The 18,615-nt window shown below is 43.5% G+C and overlaps 1 protein-coding gene across 2 annotated transcripts in view; it reads right to left on the reverse strand.

Moving 5' to 3' along the window:
- LOC141110735 (receptor-type tyrosine-protein phosphatase H-like) overlaps window positions 1-18,615 on the reverse strand; it is a 788,595-nt gene that overhangs the window by 120,684 nt on the left and 649,296 nt on the right. For both annotated transcript variants that reach the window (XM_073602293.1, XM_073602291.1), the window contains one exon: window positions 13,540-13,674. In XM_073602293.1, the coding sequence (XP_073458394.1) occupies window positions 13,540-13,674 (135 nt within the window). The remainder of the gene's footprint in view (window positions 1-13,539; window positions 13,675-18,615) is intronic.

An 18,615-nucleotide genomic window follows, 5' to 3' on the forward strand; every position in this document is an offset into this window, starting at 1 on the left:
CCGTGTGGATGGCCCTCTATTTATAATTGCATTTGCGCCAACATGATAATGTAATTTCTGCATACACGCTACAAATACTGTGCACATAACTGACATACAGAGATCTTGTATTTTCGAAGATCCGCTATCTACTAAATTACTTGTTTCTGCGGTCAGTCGTATTGAAGGGCATGGATCAATGCTGCACCTTTTTAACTGAAGGTTGAACATCAAAAAGACCTAATATTCACAACACTTTCAGGTGAGAATATAAACCAATCAAAGTGTTACTAAACCCAGGACACTGCATTCACTATATCTGGTCTCCCACAGTACACAGAAATGCAATAGTTTTATTAACCACTTGCCGACCGCCTAACGCAGATATACTGTGGCAGAATGGCACGGGCAGGCAAAATCACATACCTGGTACGTGATTTACCCCCCGGTGCCTGAGGCGGTCGGCATCTTTAGGGGAGCGATCCATGCTGAGTGAAAGGCCACTCATTCGTGGTCACCCCCTTGCGATCGCTCCCAACGAATGAAAATCTTCCTCTGCTGCTGTAATGTAAACAGCGGCAGAGGAAGTGATGTCAACGCTCCTCGTGAAGCCTTTTAGTTCCGGCTTTCGAGGAGAGAAGACATCAAGTAAGTCTGCACCAACACAACACTAATGCCCCGTACACACGGTCGGACATTGATCGGACATTCCGACAACAAAATCCATGGATTTTTTCCGACGGATGTTGGCTCAAACTTGTCTTGCATACACACGGTCACACAAAGTTGTCGGAAAATCCGATAGTTCTGAACGCAGTGACGTAAAACGCGTACGTCGGGACTAAAAACGGGGCAGTAGCCAATAGCTTTCGTCTCTTAATTTATTCTGAGCATGCGTGGCACTTTGTGCATCGGATTTGTATACACACGATCGGAATTTCCGACTTTATAGCAAGCTCTCAAACTTTGTGTGTCACTGGTTAGTTAGTTTGTTTTTTATAGTTTCAGGGCACCCGCCATTTATTACCTAATAAAGGTTTAACCCCCTGAACGCCCGGCGGTGATATAAGTTAAGTTTTAGGGTCAGAAAGGGTCTGCGTCGCCCCAAGCAGTGTCAGGTTAGTGCCAGTACTGCTAACACCCACGCACGCAGCATACACCTCCCTTAGTGGTATAGTATCTGAACGGATCAATATCTGATCTGATCAGATCTATACTAGCGTCCCCAGCAGTTTCGGGGTATCAGGGTACACTACCCTTGTGAGAGTACATCTACTTTTTGTCATCTTATATATATATTATCTGATTCGATTGTTGTATCCATTATGGAATGAATTTTTATCTTGTTTGTTATAGACGCTTGCACGTCCTTTTTTTAAAATACATCAATAAAATTTGTATTTTTTTATTTCACGAGTTTGGTAGCCTGTTAAAATCCCAAATTAGGGGGATTTCTTTTTCTATGGTTTACGCTGATAGGGATGAGACCACCATACTCGATAGTTGCCATGACAGAAGCCCCTTGGTTTTAGTTTAGGGTACCCAAAAACGCAGTGTTAGCGGGATCAGCCCAGATACCTGCTAGCACCTGCATTTTGCCCAGCCCACCCAAGTGCAGTATCAATCGATCACTGTCACTTACAAAACACTAAACACACATAACTGCAGCGTTCGCAGAGTCAGGCCTGATCCTTGGGACAGGTTTTTTGGTAGCATTTTGATACAGTTGCTAACAGTCAGGAGCTTTTTTACCTGTGAGTTTCACTAGTGTATCACTAAATTTAGAGCCCAAAATGGCAAATCGAAGGCACACTAGTGAAGAGGCCTGCACGTTTTTGAGCATGACTGATAGTGAAGAGGAAGCCACTCATCTGTCAGATTCAAGCTCAGAATACGATCCTGTAGAGGACAGCGGCTCCATGACAGATAGCTCTGACAACAGAGTTGTGGTCCCTGCCAAGGTCAGGCGTACCAGACCCCAAACTTCTTCTTCTGTCGTTGATGTGCAAGAACCGCAGGTCATATGGAGCAGAGCAGTACTAGCGCCGCTATTCCTTCTGGTGAACTGGCAAGCACCAGCGGGCTATTACACCCTGTTTTTTGTCAATCCAGCACTGCAGTATCACGTGGTGACGTGGCGAGTCCCATAAGTGCAGTTCAAGCTGGTGAGGTGGCAAGCACAAGTAGTGTCCCGCTGCCACCAAGAAGACGAACACAGGCCCGTCGTGCCCATAGTGCCCTTCCTGCTGCATTCGCAAATCCTAATTGGGAACCCACCACTTCTGCAGCACCCGTACTTCCCCCATTCACTGGCCAACCCGGCATTCAGGTGGAAACAGTTGATTTTACGTCACTTGATTTTTTATCGCTGTTTTTCACCGAAGATCTCTATAGATCTGTTGTGGACCAGAGCAATTTGTACGCTGGTCAACACATCGCCACTATTCCCCAGTCCACCCTTGCCAGAGATTGGAGACCAATTACGGTTTCTGAATTTAAGCTCTTTCTGGGCCTTTCCCTCAACATGGGCATAACTAAAAAGAGTGAGTTGCGGTCATATTGGTCCACTGACCCAATTCACCATATGCCCTTGTTCTCTGCCTCCATGCGGTTCATGCACTTCAATGACAATGAACTCTGTCATCCTCGTGGAGACCCTGGATACGATCGGCTCTACAAAATTCGGCCCCTCTTAAACCACTTCAACCAACGTTTTGCAGACTTGTTTACTCCCCATCAAGTTGTCTGCGTTGATGAGTCCCTGATTAAGTTTTCTGGCTGCTTGTCATTCAAACAGTACCTTCCCAGCAAGCGTGCCAGATATGGGGTCAAGATGTATAGGCTCTGTGACAGGGCCACAGGCTATACATGTAGTTTTATGGTTTACGAGGGAAAAGCCACGTAGAGCTGACAAACTGCCCTGACTACATAGGAAGCGCTGGCAAGATTGTGTGGGATTTGGTGTCACCCTTATTCGGAAAGGGGTACCACTGATATGTGGACAATTATTACACGAGTGTGCCACTTTTTAGTCACTTGTTTGATCAGCAGATTGGAGCATGTGGTACCGTGCGACCTAATCGCCGGGGCTTTCCCCAGAAGCTTGTAGATTCCCGTCTTAGGCTGGGGGAGAGAGCCTGCTTCAAGTGTAATAAATTGCTCACTATGAAGTGGAGGGATAATAAGAATGTTTTCGTTCTTACCTCCCTTCATGCAGACAAGACGGTCCAAATTACTACGGCGACTGGTGTTGTGGTGAAACCCCTCTGTGTCCACGAATGTAACCAAAATATGGGAGGGGTGGATCCCAACGACCAGTTGTTGGTGCCATACCTAATTGCCCGTAAGGCCAGACGCTGGTACAAGAAAGTGTCTGTTTATTTCAATTGGCTTTGCTGAACCCTCATGTGCTACACAGAGCTTCAGGACGGACTGGATCCTTCCTTAAATTCCAGATCGTCAGAGTCCTTCTGTTTCCAGATGGTGCTCCACCTCACCTTCCCCAACCAAATGCAGTAAGCCGGCTGCATGAGAGGCATTTTCTTTATGTCCTCCCGAGTACCCCTACCCGACAAGCCCCCCAAAAAAGATGTTGTGTCTGCAGCAAGCGCGGATATAGGCGTGACACTCGCTATTATTGTCCCTCCTGTCCTGACAATCCTGGTCTTTGCATTGGTAAATATTTTGAACGCTACCATACACTAGTTGAGTATTAGCGTAGGCTACAGCACTGCACAGACTAGGCACACTTTCACAGGGTCTCCCAAGATGCCATCGCATTTTGAGAGACCCGAACCTGGAACTGCTTACAGTTACAAAAGTTACAGTTACAAAAAAAAAGTGTACAAAAAAAACCACAAAAAAATATATAAAATAAAAAAAACAAAAATAGTTTTATTGTTCTCTCTCTATTCTCTCTCTATTGTTCTGCTCTTTTTTACTCTATTCTATTCTGCAATGTTTTATTGTTATTATGTTTTATCATGTTTGCTTTATAGGTATACAATTTATACTTTACTGTTTACTGTGTTTTATTGTTAACCATTTTGTTGTTTTCAGGTACGCCATTCACCTGCAGAGCGGATTTATTTATCTTGACAGCAACAGCATTTGCTCCCACGATACATGAAGCCATGACTCCAGCGATGTCGGAGGTGATTTCACCACCAGAGTTAAAAAAAGAGCATATATGCCGAAGCATTGGGGCAGCAGGGGTGGAGGAACGATTTGCTCCTAACTTTTGCGGGTGGATGCCCCCATGCTTCGGCATATATATATTTTAGGCACAGGTTGCGTTAAAAAATGTTTTATTTTTTACTATGTTTTTTTTGTATTTGCTTTGCAGGTATGGTAAGTCTTACTGTTATACTGTAATGTTACTTTGTTTTATTGTTAACCATCATTTACTTAGCAGGTACGCCATTCAGTTGCAGCGCAGATTTATCTATCTTGACAGCAACAGCGTTTGCTCCCACGATACATAAAGCCGTGACTCCAGCGGTTTGGAGGTGATTTCAACACCACAGTTAAAAAAAGCATATATGCCGAAGCATGGGGGCAGCAAGGGCGGAGGAGTGATTTGCTCCTACCTTTTGGGGCGGATGCCCCCATGCTTCGGCATATATAAACAGTTCATGTATGCCCATCATTAGAAGTGGGTGGATGAAGGGAGGTATTCTAATGGTGGGCATACCCACCGATCAATCTCTTTTTTCGTTCAGCCCACAGGCTGCATGAAAAAGAAGTTTACAATATATGCCCAACAAGGACCAGCAACGTACTGGTATGTTGCTGGACTTTGAGTGGTTATACCAGAATGATGCCTGCAGGTTTAGGTATCATCTTGGTATCATCCTTTTCAGCCAGCGGTCGGCTTTCATGTAAAAGCAATCCTAGTGGCTAATTAGCCTCTAGACTGCTTTTACAAGCAGTGGGAGGGAATGTGCCCCCCCACCATCTTCCATGTTTTTCTCTGGCTCATATGTCCCAACAGGGAACCTGAGAATGCAGCCGTTGATTCAGCCATCTGACCATAGAGCAGATCAGAGACCAGAATGGCTCCAAACATCTCTATGGCCTAAGAAACCAGAAGCTACTAGCATTTTATGACTTAGATTTGGATGTAAACAGCGCCATTAGGAAATTGGGGAAGCATTTTATCTTGGTGTGGTCAGATGCTTTGAGGGCAGAGGAGAGATATAGGGTCTAATAGACCCCAATTTTTTTCAAAAAAGAGTACCTGTCACTACCTATTGCTATCATAGGGGATATTTACATTCCCTGAGATAACAATAAAAATGATTAAAAAAAATGAAAGGAACAGTTTAAAAATAAGATAAAAAAGCGAAAAAATAATAAAGAGAAAAAAAAAGCACCCCTGTCCCCCTCTGCTCTCGTGCAAAGGCGAACGCAAGTGTCAGTCTGGCATCAAATGTAAACAGCAATTGCACCATGCATGTGAGGTATCACCGTGCAGGTCAGATCAAGGGCAGTAATTTTAGCCGTAGACCTCCTCTGTAAATCTAAAGTGGTAACCTGTAAAGACTTTTAAAAATGTATTTAGTTTGTCGCCACTGCACGTCTGTGCGCAATTTTAAAGAATGTCATGTTTGGTATCCATGTACTCAGCCTAAGATCATCTTTTTTATTACATCAAACATTTGGGCAATATAGTATGTTTTAGTGCATTAAAATTTTAAAAAGTGTGTTTTTTCCCCAAAAAAATGCGTTTGAAAAATCGCTGCGCAAATACTGTGTGAAAAAAAAAATGAAACACCCACCATTTTAATCTGTAGGACATTTGATTTTAAAAAAATATATAATGTTTGGGGGTTCAAAGTAATTTTCTTCATGTAAACAAAAAAGTGTCAGAAAGGGCTTTGTCTTCAAGTGGTTAGAAGAGTGGGTGATGTGTGACATAAGCTTCTAAATGTTGTGCATAAAATGCCAGGACAGTTCAACCCCCCCCCCCAAATGACCCCATTTTGGAAAGTAGACACCCCAAGCTAAGTTGTCACTAAATGATATATTGCTCAAACATGCCATGGGAATATGTGAAATTACATAATACATTCTTTTGCTTCTCCTGAGTATGGGGTACCACATGTGTGAGACTTTTTAGGAGCCTAGCCGCGTACGGGACCCCAAAAATCAAGCACCGCCTTCAGGCTTTCTAAGGGTGTAAATTTTTTATTTCACTCTTCACTGCCTATCACAGTTTCGGAGGCCATGGAATGCCCAGGTGGCACAACCCCCCCCAAATGACCCCATTTTGGAAAGTAGACACCCCAAGCTATTTGCTGAGAGGTATAGTGAGTATTTTGCAGACCTCACTTTTTGTCACAAAGTTTTGAAAATTGGAAAAAGAAAAAAAAAAAATACATTTTTCTTGCCTTTCTTCAAACAAATGAGAGCTGCAAAATACTCACCATGCCTCTCAGCAAATAGCTTGGGGTGTCTACTTTCCAAAATGGGGTCATTTGGGGGGGTTTTGTGCCATCTTGGCATTTTATGGCCTTCAAAACTGTGACAGGTAGTGAGGAGTGAAATAAAAAATTTACGCCCTTAAAAATCCTGAAGGCGGCGCTTGGTTTTCGGGGGCCCCGTACACGGCTAGGCTCCCAAAAAGTCCCACACATGTGGTATCCCCATACTCAGGAGAAGCAGCTAAATGTATTTTGGGGTGCAATTTCACATATAACCATGGCATGTGTGAGCAATATATCATTTAGTGACAACTTTTTGTACATTTTTTTTTTTTTTATCATTATTCAATGGGCTCAACATGCCTCTCAGCAATTTCCTTGGGGTGTCTACTTTCCAAAATGGGGTAATTTAGGGGGGGGTTTGTACCGCCCTGCCATTTTAGTACCTCAAGAAATGACATAGGCAGTCATAAACTAAAAGCTGTGTAAATTCCAGAAAACGTACCCTAGTTTGTAGACGCTATAACTTTTGCGCAAACCAATAAATATACACTTATTGACATTTTTTTTTTTTACCAAAGATATGTGGCCGAATACATTTTGGCCTAAATGTATGACTAAAATTGAGTTTATTGGATTTTTTTTATAACAAAAAGTAGAAAATATCATTTTTTTTCAAAATGTTCGGTCTTTTTCGGTTTATAGCACAAAAAATAAAAACCGCAGAGGTGATCAAATACCATCAAAAGAAAGCTCTATTTGTGGGAAAAAAAGGACGCAAATTTTGTTTGGGTACAGCATTGCATGACCGCGCAATTAGCAGTCAAAGCGACGCAGTGCCAAATTGTAAAAAGTGCTTTGGTCAGGAAGGGGGTAAATCCTTCCGGAGCTGAAGTGGTTAAATATAAACTGCTAAATACCTTTTCTCATCAGCAGTTAGAGCAGTCTTGTGCCACCTACTACTAAACCCTGAATAGGTGCCCCAACATCTAATGTTTGGCCCTGGCCTTCCGGTGTACCTCCATAGATACTGTTTCCTATTCAAAACACACTCTCATTCTATATTACAGTGAAAAAGTATTAATACCCCTTGAAATTTTCCACATTTTGTCATGTTACAACCAAAAATGTAAATGTATTTTATTGGGATTTTATGTGATAGATCAACACAAAGTGGCACATAATTGTGAATGGAAGGAAAATGATAAATGTTTTTCATATTTTTTACAAATAAATATGTGAAAAGTGTGGGGTGCATTTGTATTCAGCTCCCTGAGTCAATACTTTGTAGAACCACCTTTCGCTGCAATTACAGCTGCAAGTCTTTTTGGGGATGTCTCTACCAGCTTTGCACATCTTGAGAGTGACATTTGTGCCCATTCTTCTTTGCAAAACAGCTCAAGCTCTGTCAGATTGGATGGAGAGTGTCTGTGAACAAGAATTTTCAAGTCTTGCTACAGATTCTCAATTGGCTGTATCTTTAGGGTCGTTGTCCTGCTTGAAGGTGAACCTCCACCCTAGTCTCAAGTCTTTTGCAGACTCTAATGCCGCGTACACACGATCAGACTTTCCAACAAAACCGTGGATTTTTGTTCGAAGGGTGTTGGCTCCAACTTATCTTGCATACACATGGTCACACAAATGTTGGCCAACAATTACGAACGTAGTGACGTACAAGATGTACGAGGAGACAATAAAAAGGAAGTTCAATAGCCAGTGCGCCACCCTTTGGGCTCCTTCTGCTAATTTCGTGTTTATCTTACGTTTGTAGAAGTTTGGTGAGTGACGATTCGCGCTTTTCAGCCTCGTGCTTTTCAGTTTGTTTCTGCTTTTCAGGTTGTGCTTGTCGGTTTGTATTTGTTCTTCAGTGCATGCTTGTCAGGTTGTTTCTGTTTTTCAGTGCGTTCTATTTATAGTTTGCTTCTGATTTTCAGTGCGTGCTTGTGCGGTCGTTTCTGATTTTCAGCTCATTCTTGTCAGGTCCTTTCTGATTTTCAGTGCGTTCTGTCAGTTCGTTCTCAGCTGCCGTTCGTTTACTAGCCATGTTGCAGTTGCGTTCTTATCGGAGAGTTTGTGCTGTTGTTGGGCTTGGTGTATGTAAATGCCAATTGTGAGAATGAAGGTAACATTTTAACTTGGGCCATCAGTGGCCTATACTGCTTCTAGATTGAGGCCTATATTGTGATAAGATTATGAGAGTTTAGCCTGACATTAAGGTTTTTCTCTTGTTTTTTGTCTTGCAGAAATAATGAATCCGTTCAAAAAGCCTGAGTTTATGAGCCAGTTAATCGATAAGTACAAGGAACTGCCCAGTTTGTGGCAAGTCAAACATAATTTATACCATTACGGACCAGCAAGGAAGGCACTGCTGGAGAAACTGTTGGAATTTGTGAAGACGGAGGTCCCCAACGCAGACAGCGATTTTTTGGACAGGAAAATTGGTAGCTTGAGGAGCACATACAAGAAGGAGCGTAATAAGGTCCTGGCATCCCAGAGGTCAGGAGCAGCAGCAGCAGCAGAGGACGTGTATGTACCCAGTCTGTGGTACTACAACAAAATGCGTTTTCTGGAAGACCAGACTGAAGTGAGGTCATCACTTTTCACACTTCCTTCCCCCCCAGCTGAGGCTTCCGAGGACCAACCTGGGCCTTCCATCCAGGAAGAAGTGAAGGAGCCCAGCTTGAGGCAGGTATAGTATTTTTCTACATATTTCTTGTCCTAAAATTAATGATGTTAACTAGATGTTATTATTGATAAGAAATTAATGATTGAACAAAAAATGTTTTACATATCAATAGACAGTAGTGGCCAAAAATGATTGGGACAAGAATGAAAAATGCTGGGGTCAGAATGATAGTCTTTTCTATTTATTAACATTCAATTTGCAACAGTCCTGAGCTGAAATTTGTGTGTGATTGATGAACAAAACACTAAAACTATGTCCCTTTTTTATACACAGGAAAGCCTCAGCCAGGATGAGGGTCTGGAATGTGGTAGGCAGGAGGTGGCAAGGGGAAGTGGCAGCCAGGAGGTGGCCAGGCCCAGTGGACTGACCCAATCCCAGGTTTCTCCACTCCGCCTTCCACCCAAAAGGCCCAGGAAGGGGAGGAACATGGAGGAGGCAGCACTTGCCCTCATTCGGGATGCTCATGCGACCCTGAGAGACCCCCCAGCGTTCAAGAGGGCTATGGCTGCATAGTAGCAGCAAAAATGCAGGAAATGGAGGAGGGCCAACGCCTCATCTGTGAGAACATCATTTTACAGACCTTAAATAAGGGGTTGAGTGACCAACTGACAGAAAACAAACACCTTTCTGAGTTCGTCCATCCTCCTCCTCCTCCTCCACCTCCTGCCACAACTTGACGGACAAAGCCACAGCGTGCAGGAAAGCGTGCAAGTAAAACAAGAGTGTGATGGCCTGGGTTCAGTCTGGTCTGACAGAAGACGCAGGCTGTTGTAGTACCAGAGCCTGGGGACATATATGTGATCTGCTGCTGTTCCTGATCTCTTGGAGTCCAGGACCAGATTGTGCTCCCTATTGCATGGACTCCTCAGGCTACCAATGTTCTTTTTCAAATAGTTGATGTCTGCCCTGGGGTCCAAAGGCTTCGCAAATTTTTGCAGTTTCTCCAGCGTTGCCTTCCCTCTTTCTTTTGTTATGACCCAGAATAAATGGTAATTTTGTTTTCAGCAAATACTTGTTTTTATTAAAAAAGGACAGTTTGTTTGTGAATAGGCAGGTACATTTCAAAAATACAATGTCAAATTAACAAGGGATACCAACCTCCTTGAGGTTAAAAATTACAAGATAATGATGTTGTTGTGTTGACACACACAAAAAAAAAAAAAAATGATGAAGATCATTTAATTAAAAAAAAGGAAAAAAATCACTATAAAAAATAATTCTAAACATAATTATGGAGATCTGGCTTTAAAAACTAAAAATATTATTAAGGAGATCACAAGAAATAATAAAGAAATAAGTTTGTCAGAACTCTGTGAATATCAGCAGCAAAACAACTTCATTATTCTAGCATTAAAGAACAAAAGAATGCGCTGCATTAAAAGATCCAAAAATTTACAGCGTGACGAGTGTGCTATCTCCATTACGAACGCTAGTTTTACCAGACCGAATGCTTCCGTCTCGTACCTGATTCTGAGCATGCGTGTTTTTTTTGCGCGTCGGAATTGCATACAAACGAACAGAATTTCCGATAGGAACTTTTTCCGACGGAAAAATAGAGAACCTGCTCTCTATCTTTTGCTGGCGGTAATTCCTCCAGCAAAAGTCCGATGGAGCATACACACGGTCGGAATTTCCGACCAAAAGCTCACATCGGACTTTTGCTGGCAGAATTTCCGATCGTTCGGCATTAAGGTTTGACCTCATATCATATGGTATTGGTAAATCTGAAGATAAAAATCTGCAGAAAATCTAATAGTGTGTATGGGGGTCTAAGGCCCCATTTACACCTGAGCGTGCCCCCCCCCCCCGAATCCATACCAGATCACTATCCAAGCATGCAGCTTGGCAGGTCAGTAAAGGGAGAGATGAGTGAGCACACCTCCCCCTCCTGAACCATACCATGCCACATGCCCGCAACATGGGGGGACCCCCCCAGACAAAGCACCTTTTCCCCATGTTGATGAGGACAAGGGCCTCTTCCCCACAACCCTGGCCCAGCGGTTGTGGGGGTGCGGGGGATAGCTTATCGGAATCTGGAAGTCCCCTTTAAGGAGTGGGACCTAGATCTCAGCCTCCCCTATGTGAATGAGTATGGGGTACATAGCACCACTGCTCATTCACACAAAAAATTTCAACAGTAAACACAAACACAGTTTTTGACAAAAAACACCAGCTGCCAACCTGCGCAAAATAAAACCCACCACCCGCTGAGCACAACAGATTCTGTTGCTTGTCATTTGAAGAATGACAGCACCACTTCCCCTGCCGTATACAAAGGAGTGGGATCACTGTGTGTCGTCACCAGATGACCCCACCCCCATGGCAGCAGTTGGCAACCACGCCCATGATGTTATAGGGCGGGGTCACCCAGTGACATCAATGAGTGGCTCCACCCACACATGCTGCCATAAGATCCTGCCCCCTAACGTCAAAGAGTGGGGTCTCAGGGGTGGCAAATATCATCATGGGGCAGAGTCACTGGGTGACCCCATCCCCTATGATGTCTTGGACGTGGTCTTCGAGTGATGTCATGGGGCCGGGGTCACCTGGGTTCTTAAAGGTTTAGCTAGATTCCTTTGTTTTTAGACTTAAATTAGTATGTTTTCTCTTTATTGTGTCTCTCAGACCCAGAGGATAAGACCATCTATTCTTCTGCCATGTTCCCTCAGTTAGTACAAAGTCTTCATAGTAGACACTAGGCTGGGAAAACCATTGTCATACTCCAAGCAACTGGAAAAACATCCTCTGTATTGTACGGTACAAAAGTAAAACGTTTAATTTCCACTTTCTTATTAGAGAGTTAGGTGGTCTGCAGATTGTGCTGAATCAGCAAGTGACCATATTGTCTGGATAGATTGAGATTCATGGAAGTATGCCAATGCATAAAACAGCATTTGGAACAGGAACACCCCTTAAAGAAAAATGCCCACTTTTTTAACCCTAACAGAAAATAAAACAGAAAAAAAAGTAATGAAAGAAAAAATCCTAATAAATCACGAAAGAAAAAAGGATGCAAAGGAGAGACACAAAGGAGAGGAGGCAAGCATACATGCCGCTGATACAGAGAAAAGGTGCCCTTGGTAGGACAGCTAGGCTTATGGGACTATGAACACAGGAGGGTACACAAGGGTACAGTATGTAGCCTATCATACTGAAATGCACAGTATAGCTCTGTATCTCCTATGCTAGGTTCAGGCTGTGGCGTACCTATGGAGGGCGGGGGGTGGGGGGGGGTGGCACACATTGGGGGGGTGTCAGGCAGACTATCAGAGCTGGGACAAGGCAGTGGCGGGTGCAGGAGGAGTTCTATAGCTGTGCTGGCTCTCTGTGTTCGTGTGAGTTGGCAGCTTGTGTTGCTCAGTGTCATTGAGCTCACATCGGACTCTATACTGCCACCACTGGCTGCTTCATGTATGTGCGCCCCTTGTGTTACTACCAGTAATGTATCTTCACAGGGACATGTGGAATCAAGACCTGGGACAACCACCTTAAAAGTAGGGACTGTGAGTACAAGGGAGGAGGCTGTTTGTGTACGGGGGGGGGGCAGAGCTGTGTGTGTTTACAGATGTGTGTGTGTGGGGGGGCCTGAGGGGGGGGCAGCTGAGTGTTTAAAGGTGTGACGGGGCAGCTGACAGATGTGTGGGGGCAGCTGACTGCCTACAGGTGTGAGGAGGACAGCTGAGTGTCTGCATGTGTGAGGGGGGAGGGCAGCTGAGTGTATACAGGTGAGAGGGGGAGAGCAGCTGAGTGTATACAGGTGTGAAGGGGGCAGCTGAGTGTCTACAGGTGTGTGGGTGTGCTGAGTGAGTACAGGTATGAGGGGGGCCGAGTGCGTACAGGTATGGGGGGGACGAGTGCGTACAGGTATGGGGGGGGGACGAGTGCGTACAGGTATGGGGGGGACGAGTGCGTACAGGTATGGGGGGGACGAGTGCGTACAGGTATGAGGGGGGCCGAGTGCATACAGGTATGAGTGGGGCCGAGTGCATACAGGTATGAGGGGGGCCGAGTGCATACAGGTATGAGGGGGGCATGTGCATACAGGTATGAGGGGGGCATGTGCATACAGGTATGAGGGGGGCCGAGTGCATACAGGTATGAGGGGGGCCGAGTGCGTACAGGTATGAGGGGGACCGAGTGCGTACAGGTATGAGGGGGGCCTAGTGCGTACAGGCATGAGGTGGCCGAGTGCGTATAGGTGGGTGGGCTTAGTGCGTACAGGTATGAGGGGGCTGAGTGCGTACAGGCATGATCAGTAGGGGGGGTGCCAGATATACAATCCGCCCCGGGTGCCAAATGCTCTAGGTACACCCCTGGGTTCAGGAACAATTTTTGGCAATAAATTCTGAATTGTACTGGTCTGCCTCAAACCCAAGATGGCTCTGATTTACAACCTGATCCCTAGTCTAGGTCAAATTAGAACAGTTGTGAGGTGTATTATTAACATACCCGACCATTTTCCATGCAATTGGTCAGCATTACAATGGTGTTAACATGATGCTCCCAAATCATCCTCCAGAAATCTGCAGTGGTGTTCGGCAAAGGACCCTGGCTGGCTATGAATTCCTTTGTAGAATTGTAACCCTGCAAAACAGCAGAATTTGTTTAAGTGCAAGATTGAGTACATACAGTATCCATTTAAATAATTCATCACACTGTCCCTATGTGAAGAATTGAAAGTTTACTGCTTGCATATTTGCATAAAGATTTGAGAAAAAAAAAAACAGGATGACAGTAGAATTAGCAATGGTTCACCATATATCCAGTGAGCAATATATACCATCCCAGCCCTTGTTTCCTTGAACTGATGTTGGTAATCATCTGTACCATTGTCTTAACAATGGCCATAGCAACCCTCTACAGCCGTGGTCATCAACCCTGTCCTCAGGGCCCACAACAGGACAGGTTTTATGTATTACCTTGGGGAGATGCAGACTAGAATACTGCAATCACTGAGCAGCAAATTATATCACCTGTGATGTATTTCAATTATCTTTTCAATTATCTTGCAAACCTGGCCTGTTAGTGGGCCCTGAGGACAGGGTTGATGACCACTGCTCTACAGTCTTCCTGACACTAAAAAATCTCAGTGTCTCTTCAGCTAAAAACTAAGAAAATATTGAGGTTTGTAAATCTGCAATATATCTTAAAGGCTATCTTACGCTATCAAATCTTCACCTAAGCCTAAGCGGCTAGCATTTGAAGTGAAACAAAAGATTACAAAAAATGTGTGTATATAATATGCCAAGCTAAATGCAGATAAATCAATCTTATCTGGTGCATCAGTTGATATACTACATATCCATGCACATATAACGCCAAATGCAATAATACATAAAAAGTGTACCGCATAAATTAAGTCAATCGACAAAACACAATAACAAATCACCAAATGTGAAAATCAAGAAACTTAGGGGCAATACATTGCAAAATAAATGAGAGTGTCCATAAATTGCCTATTTTAATATCCTTGTGCAATATTTGAACTCACAAATATACACTGGTGCCAAAACTACTATGACCTCCATCTTCCCCAGTGGGAAAACTCTCCCCTTCTTCAATAGACCTTTCAATCAAAAGGTCATTCAGAGTATTTCCCCTTTAAAGCCAGGCAGGGTTAACACCATGGGCAGATTTAGCTCACTCAATACACAGATCTCCTAGCATGATTATGAAGTCAAAAAAGATAAAAGGAAATCATAGTGATCTCCATAACATGTAACAGCTTTATTATAAAGATAGAAGTTACACTGACTTTATAAAAAACAACAAAGCTCATCTATTGACTGCGGAAAAGCATCTCACAAAGATTGGTACAGTACAAACTCGCATCACTCGCATGGGCACATTGTGGGATCCCCCTCAAGGCAGTCCTAGGCAGCACCTCTCACATGCATGATCTCTTTTCTCCACCAAGGAGGAGATGAAGAGGTTAATGTACAGGGCACATACAATGGGAGGATGGAGATGAAGAAGTTAATGAATAGATGTGCAGGATGAGGGTTAATATACAGGTCACCTTCAAGAAACTGCAGTTAAAGTGGTTGTAAAGTTAAATAACTATTCTTGCCAGCTCCTCTGTTCTACTAAGTGATCCCACACTGTGTACATGTTTTTTTCAAAAATGTCCCTGTAAATAATTTTTTTCAGATCGGTTCTGGCAGGTCACATGACCTACAGCGTGTTCCCCCCCAATCTAAGCGATACAGTGGGAGGGGCCGACACCCCCTCTGACATCAGCCAGGAGGTCTTGTGGCTGCTATACTCACCACTCAGGCCCTCCTGCTGTAGCCCTTAGATTGGGGGGATGAGACCGGCCAGAGGTCTTGTGACCGGCCAGAACTGATCTGAAAAAAAGATATTTACAGGTACAATTTTGAAAAATCATGTACACAAGGTAGAATCACTTAGTAGACCAAAGGGGCTGGCAGTAATATTTATTTAACTTTACTGCCAGCTACTAATAGCAGCAGGAGGGGAGGGGCAGAGGATACAGCTCACACACAGATGAGCTGACAGGCAGGGAGGGGGAGAGAGGAGAGCAGCAGGTTGATGGAGGCACATAAACTGAACACGGTAATCATGGATCAGCAGCCATGATTACCACAGTCAGTTTACATAGGGGGACATAAGAACAGGCAGGATCAGCCAGTTTTTTTACAGCTTAGAGAAGGACAGATTAGACAGCACATGCACTGTGCTGTTTAACCTGCTATAAGGGAACAGGATCTCCTTTTTTTTTTTTTCTTAGGGTTACAACAACTTTAATGCTCATTTTCGTGCAACTAATGCTTGTGCATATGTGCCAGCATACAGACAAAATCAGTCCAAAACCAGTAACCAACATGCACTGACAAGCTGGTTCATCTGTGTGTGCCAGCTTGTATTGACTCACATGTCTGCTTGTATTGGCACATGCTGGCGCACACCCAATCAAGGGAATGGCATCAAGCTGCCTATTTAAAGAAGCAAAAACACAAGGGGAAAGGCGCCTCTGGGTGTAGTATAAAAACCGTTTATTAAAAAACAATGTGCAAACAACTCACATTTGGGTGATCATAAAAGCAGCATCTAATAAACTGGAAGGATGATCCATCATGGGGCAGTTCTTCAGGTTAGTCACAGTAATCTCTGCTGGTATGCTGGGCGTGTGGCTCGTAGTAAACCGCTGAAGCCGGCCGTGGTGGTGATGTGTGATGTAACTCAAAACGAGGCCAGGAATGCAGATGAAAGGCAGGTGCGGAGTTGTGACGTCACTGGTAAGCGACGCGTTTCCTGAGCATACGGGGTATGTTATTCTGGTAGCCGCGCTCCTTCATCGAGCTATAGACGGATCGTGATGCTGGCTTATTGTGATGAGAAATGCTGAGAAGGGGAAATGCAAATAAACTCAGCAATATAGTCAGCAATATGATAAAGTTCAGCGATATATATACATGAGCCAAATCTATTAAGCAGACTCATGCATATATGTATACAGATTGGAGAACTCATTTGATCGTCCAATCTGTATCTAAGGTCATGCATGAGGTGCAGTGCAGACTCATATAGATAGTACAGTAGGTGGATAAAAATAAATTGAAATATAAAGAAAGAGAACTATAGTATACAACAACAAAATCAGTTAGGACTGTACAGAACAGTGTATAGTCTATACTTACACCAGCCCGCCACCCATAAAGAAAAAAGGGATCAGAAGGAAGATCAACCTGTGGGTACAGATTTAAAAGGTAGGGCTGAGGGGCTAGGTTCAGAGAGGCGACACTAGATGGTATATTCATAAGATGGTAGAAATCTCAGTGCTCTCGTTTATACCACCAGGTGAAAGTACATCCAAGGTGTAGATCCAGTAGGTCTCGCGGGCGCAGAGTTCCTTAAATCTCTCTGCAGCCGGGAGGGACCTGGGGATTTGTTCAATAACCCAGATCCTAAGACCCACCGTGGAACTCTGGTTGGCCATGGAAAAGTGTTTTGGAACACTATGGGGGTCCGTGCCCCCTTCAACAAGTCTTCTATGCTCGCCAAACCTTTGTCTCAAGGTCCTAATTGTCCGGCCCACATACTGTACTATCTATATGAGTCTGCACTGCACCTCATGCATGACCTTAGGTACAGATTGGATGATCAAATGAGTTCTCTCATCTGTATACATATATGCATGAGTCTGCTTAATAGATTTGGCTCATGTATATATATCGCTGAACTTTATCATATTGCTGACTATATTGCTGAGTTTATTTGCATTTCCCCCTCTCAGCATTTCTCATCAATTGTGATCTTATTTAAATATATATGAGAAAATTATATATATAAGGATATGTATTGTTTATACGCTCATAGAAAGATATATATATATATATATATATATATATATATATATATATATATATATATATATATATATATATATACATTTTACATTTATTATTCCTTACATTCATTTTTACTTTAATATTTTTTTATTTATTTTTTCCTTAGTGTGTTGTACTGCAGTCTTGAGATGTTTTAACATTTGCTCATTGCTTATCTTTTAAAATATCCCCCTAATGCTCGTATATGAAATCGCAAGTGTTTTGATGTGTCCACTTTGGCCACTCCCCTCCTCTGGCCCATTTAAGCCAGCATCATGATCCGTCTATAGCTTGATGAAGGAATATCGTAGCCCGCGCGCTCAGGAAACGCGTCGCTCACCAGTGACGTCACAACTCCGCGCCTGCCTTCCATCTGCGTTCCTGGCCTCGTTTTGAGTTACATCACCACCGCGGCCGGCTTCAGCAGTTTACTACGAGCCACACGCCCGGCATACCAGCAGAGATTACTGTGACTAACCTGACGAACTGCCTCACGATGGATCATCCTTTCAGTTTATTAGATGCTGCTTTTATGATCACCCAAATGTGAGTTGTTTGCACATTGTTTTTTGATAAACGGTTTTTATACTACACCCAGAAGCGCCTTTCCCCTTGTGTTTTTCCTTCAGATCCTGGAGCTTGGTTTCAGTTATTTGGAAGGCAGCCCTGTTTGTGGACCCCATACCAACATTCCTTCCCACAGATCCCTTATATGGACTTTTATGGACTAATATATCATTCCCTTTCTTCTAATATAAACACTATATACATTTTTAACATTTTTAATATTGTGATCGCTTACTGCTAATTGTGATTTTTTTAGGCACTTTCCAGACTTTGCGCCTTTCCTTGTGTACTATTTAAAAAAGCCCCTGATGTGTGCTAATTGCTGGATGTTTTTCAATTTCCCCTTGGCCTGTGCTCCTGCTCTTGCTGACTGACCTCCCATTGCTGACCTGGATTACTCCTGACTTCGCTCTGTGGATTTTCTTTTTAATACAAACGATTTATTTTATTGTAGAAAGAAAAGAGCAATTACATGAAACATCAATTGCAAATGCTAGCACATCGTATGTAACAATTTTGCACAATCATTAGTGATAAGTTACATAGTCTAGCGAATGATGGTCTGGGGCCCAAAGGAGGACATCCCATCATAATCATATTAGATTGC

The sequence above is a fragment of the Aquarana catesbeiana genome, linkage group LG10 (genome assembly GCF_042186555.1).
Source record: "Aquarana catesbeiana isolate 2022-GZ linkage group LG10, ASM4218655v1, whole genome shotgun sequence".
NCBI lineage: Eukaryota > Metazoa > Chordata > Amphibia > Anura > Ranidae > Aquarana > Aquarana catesbeiana.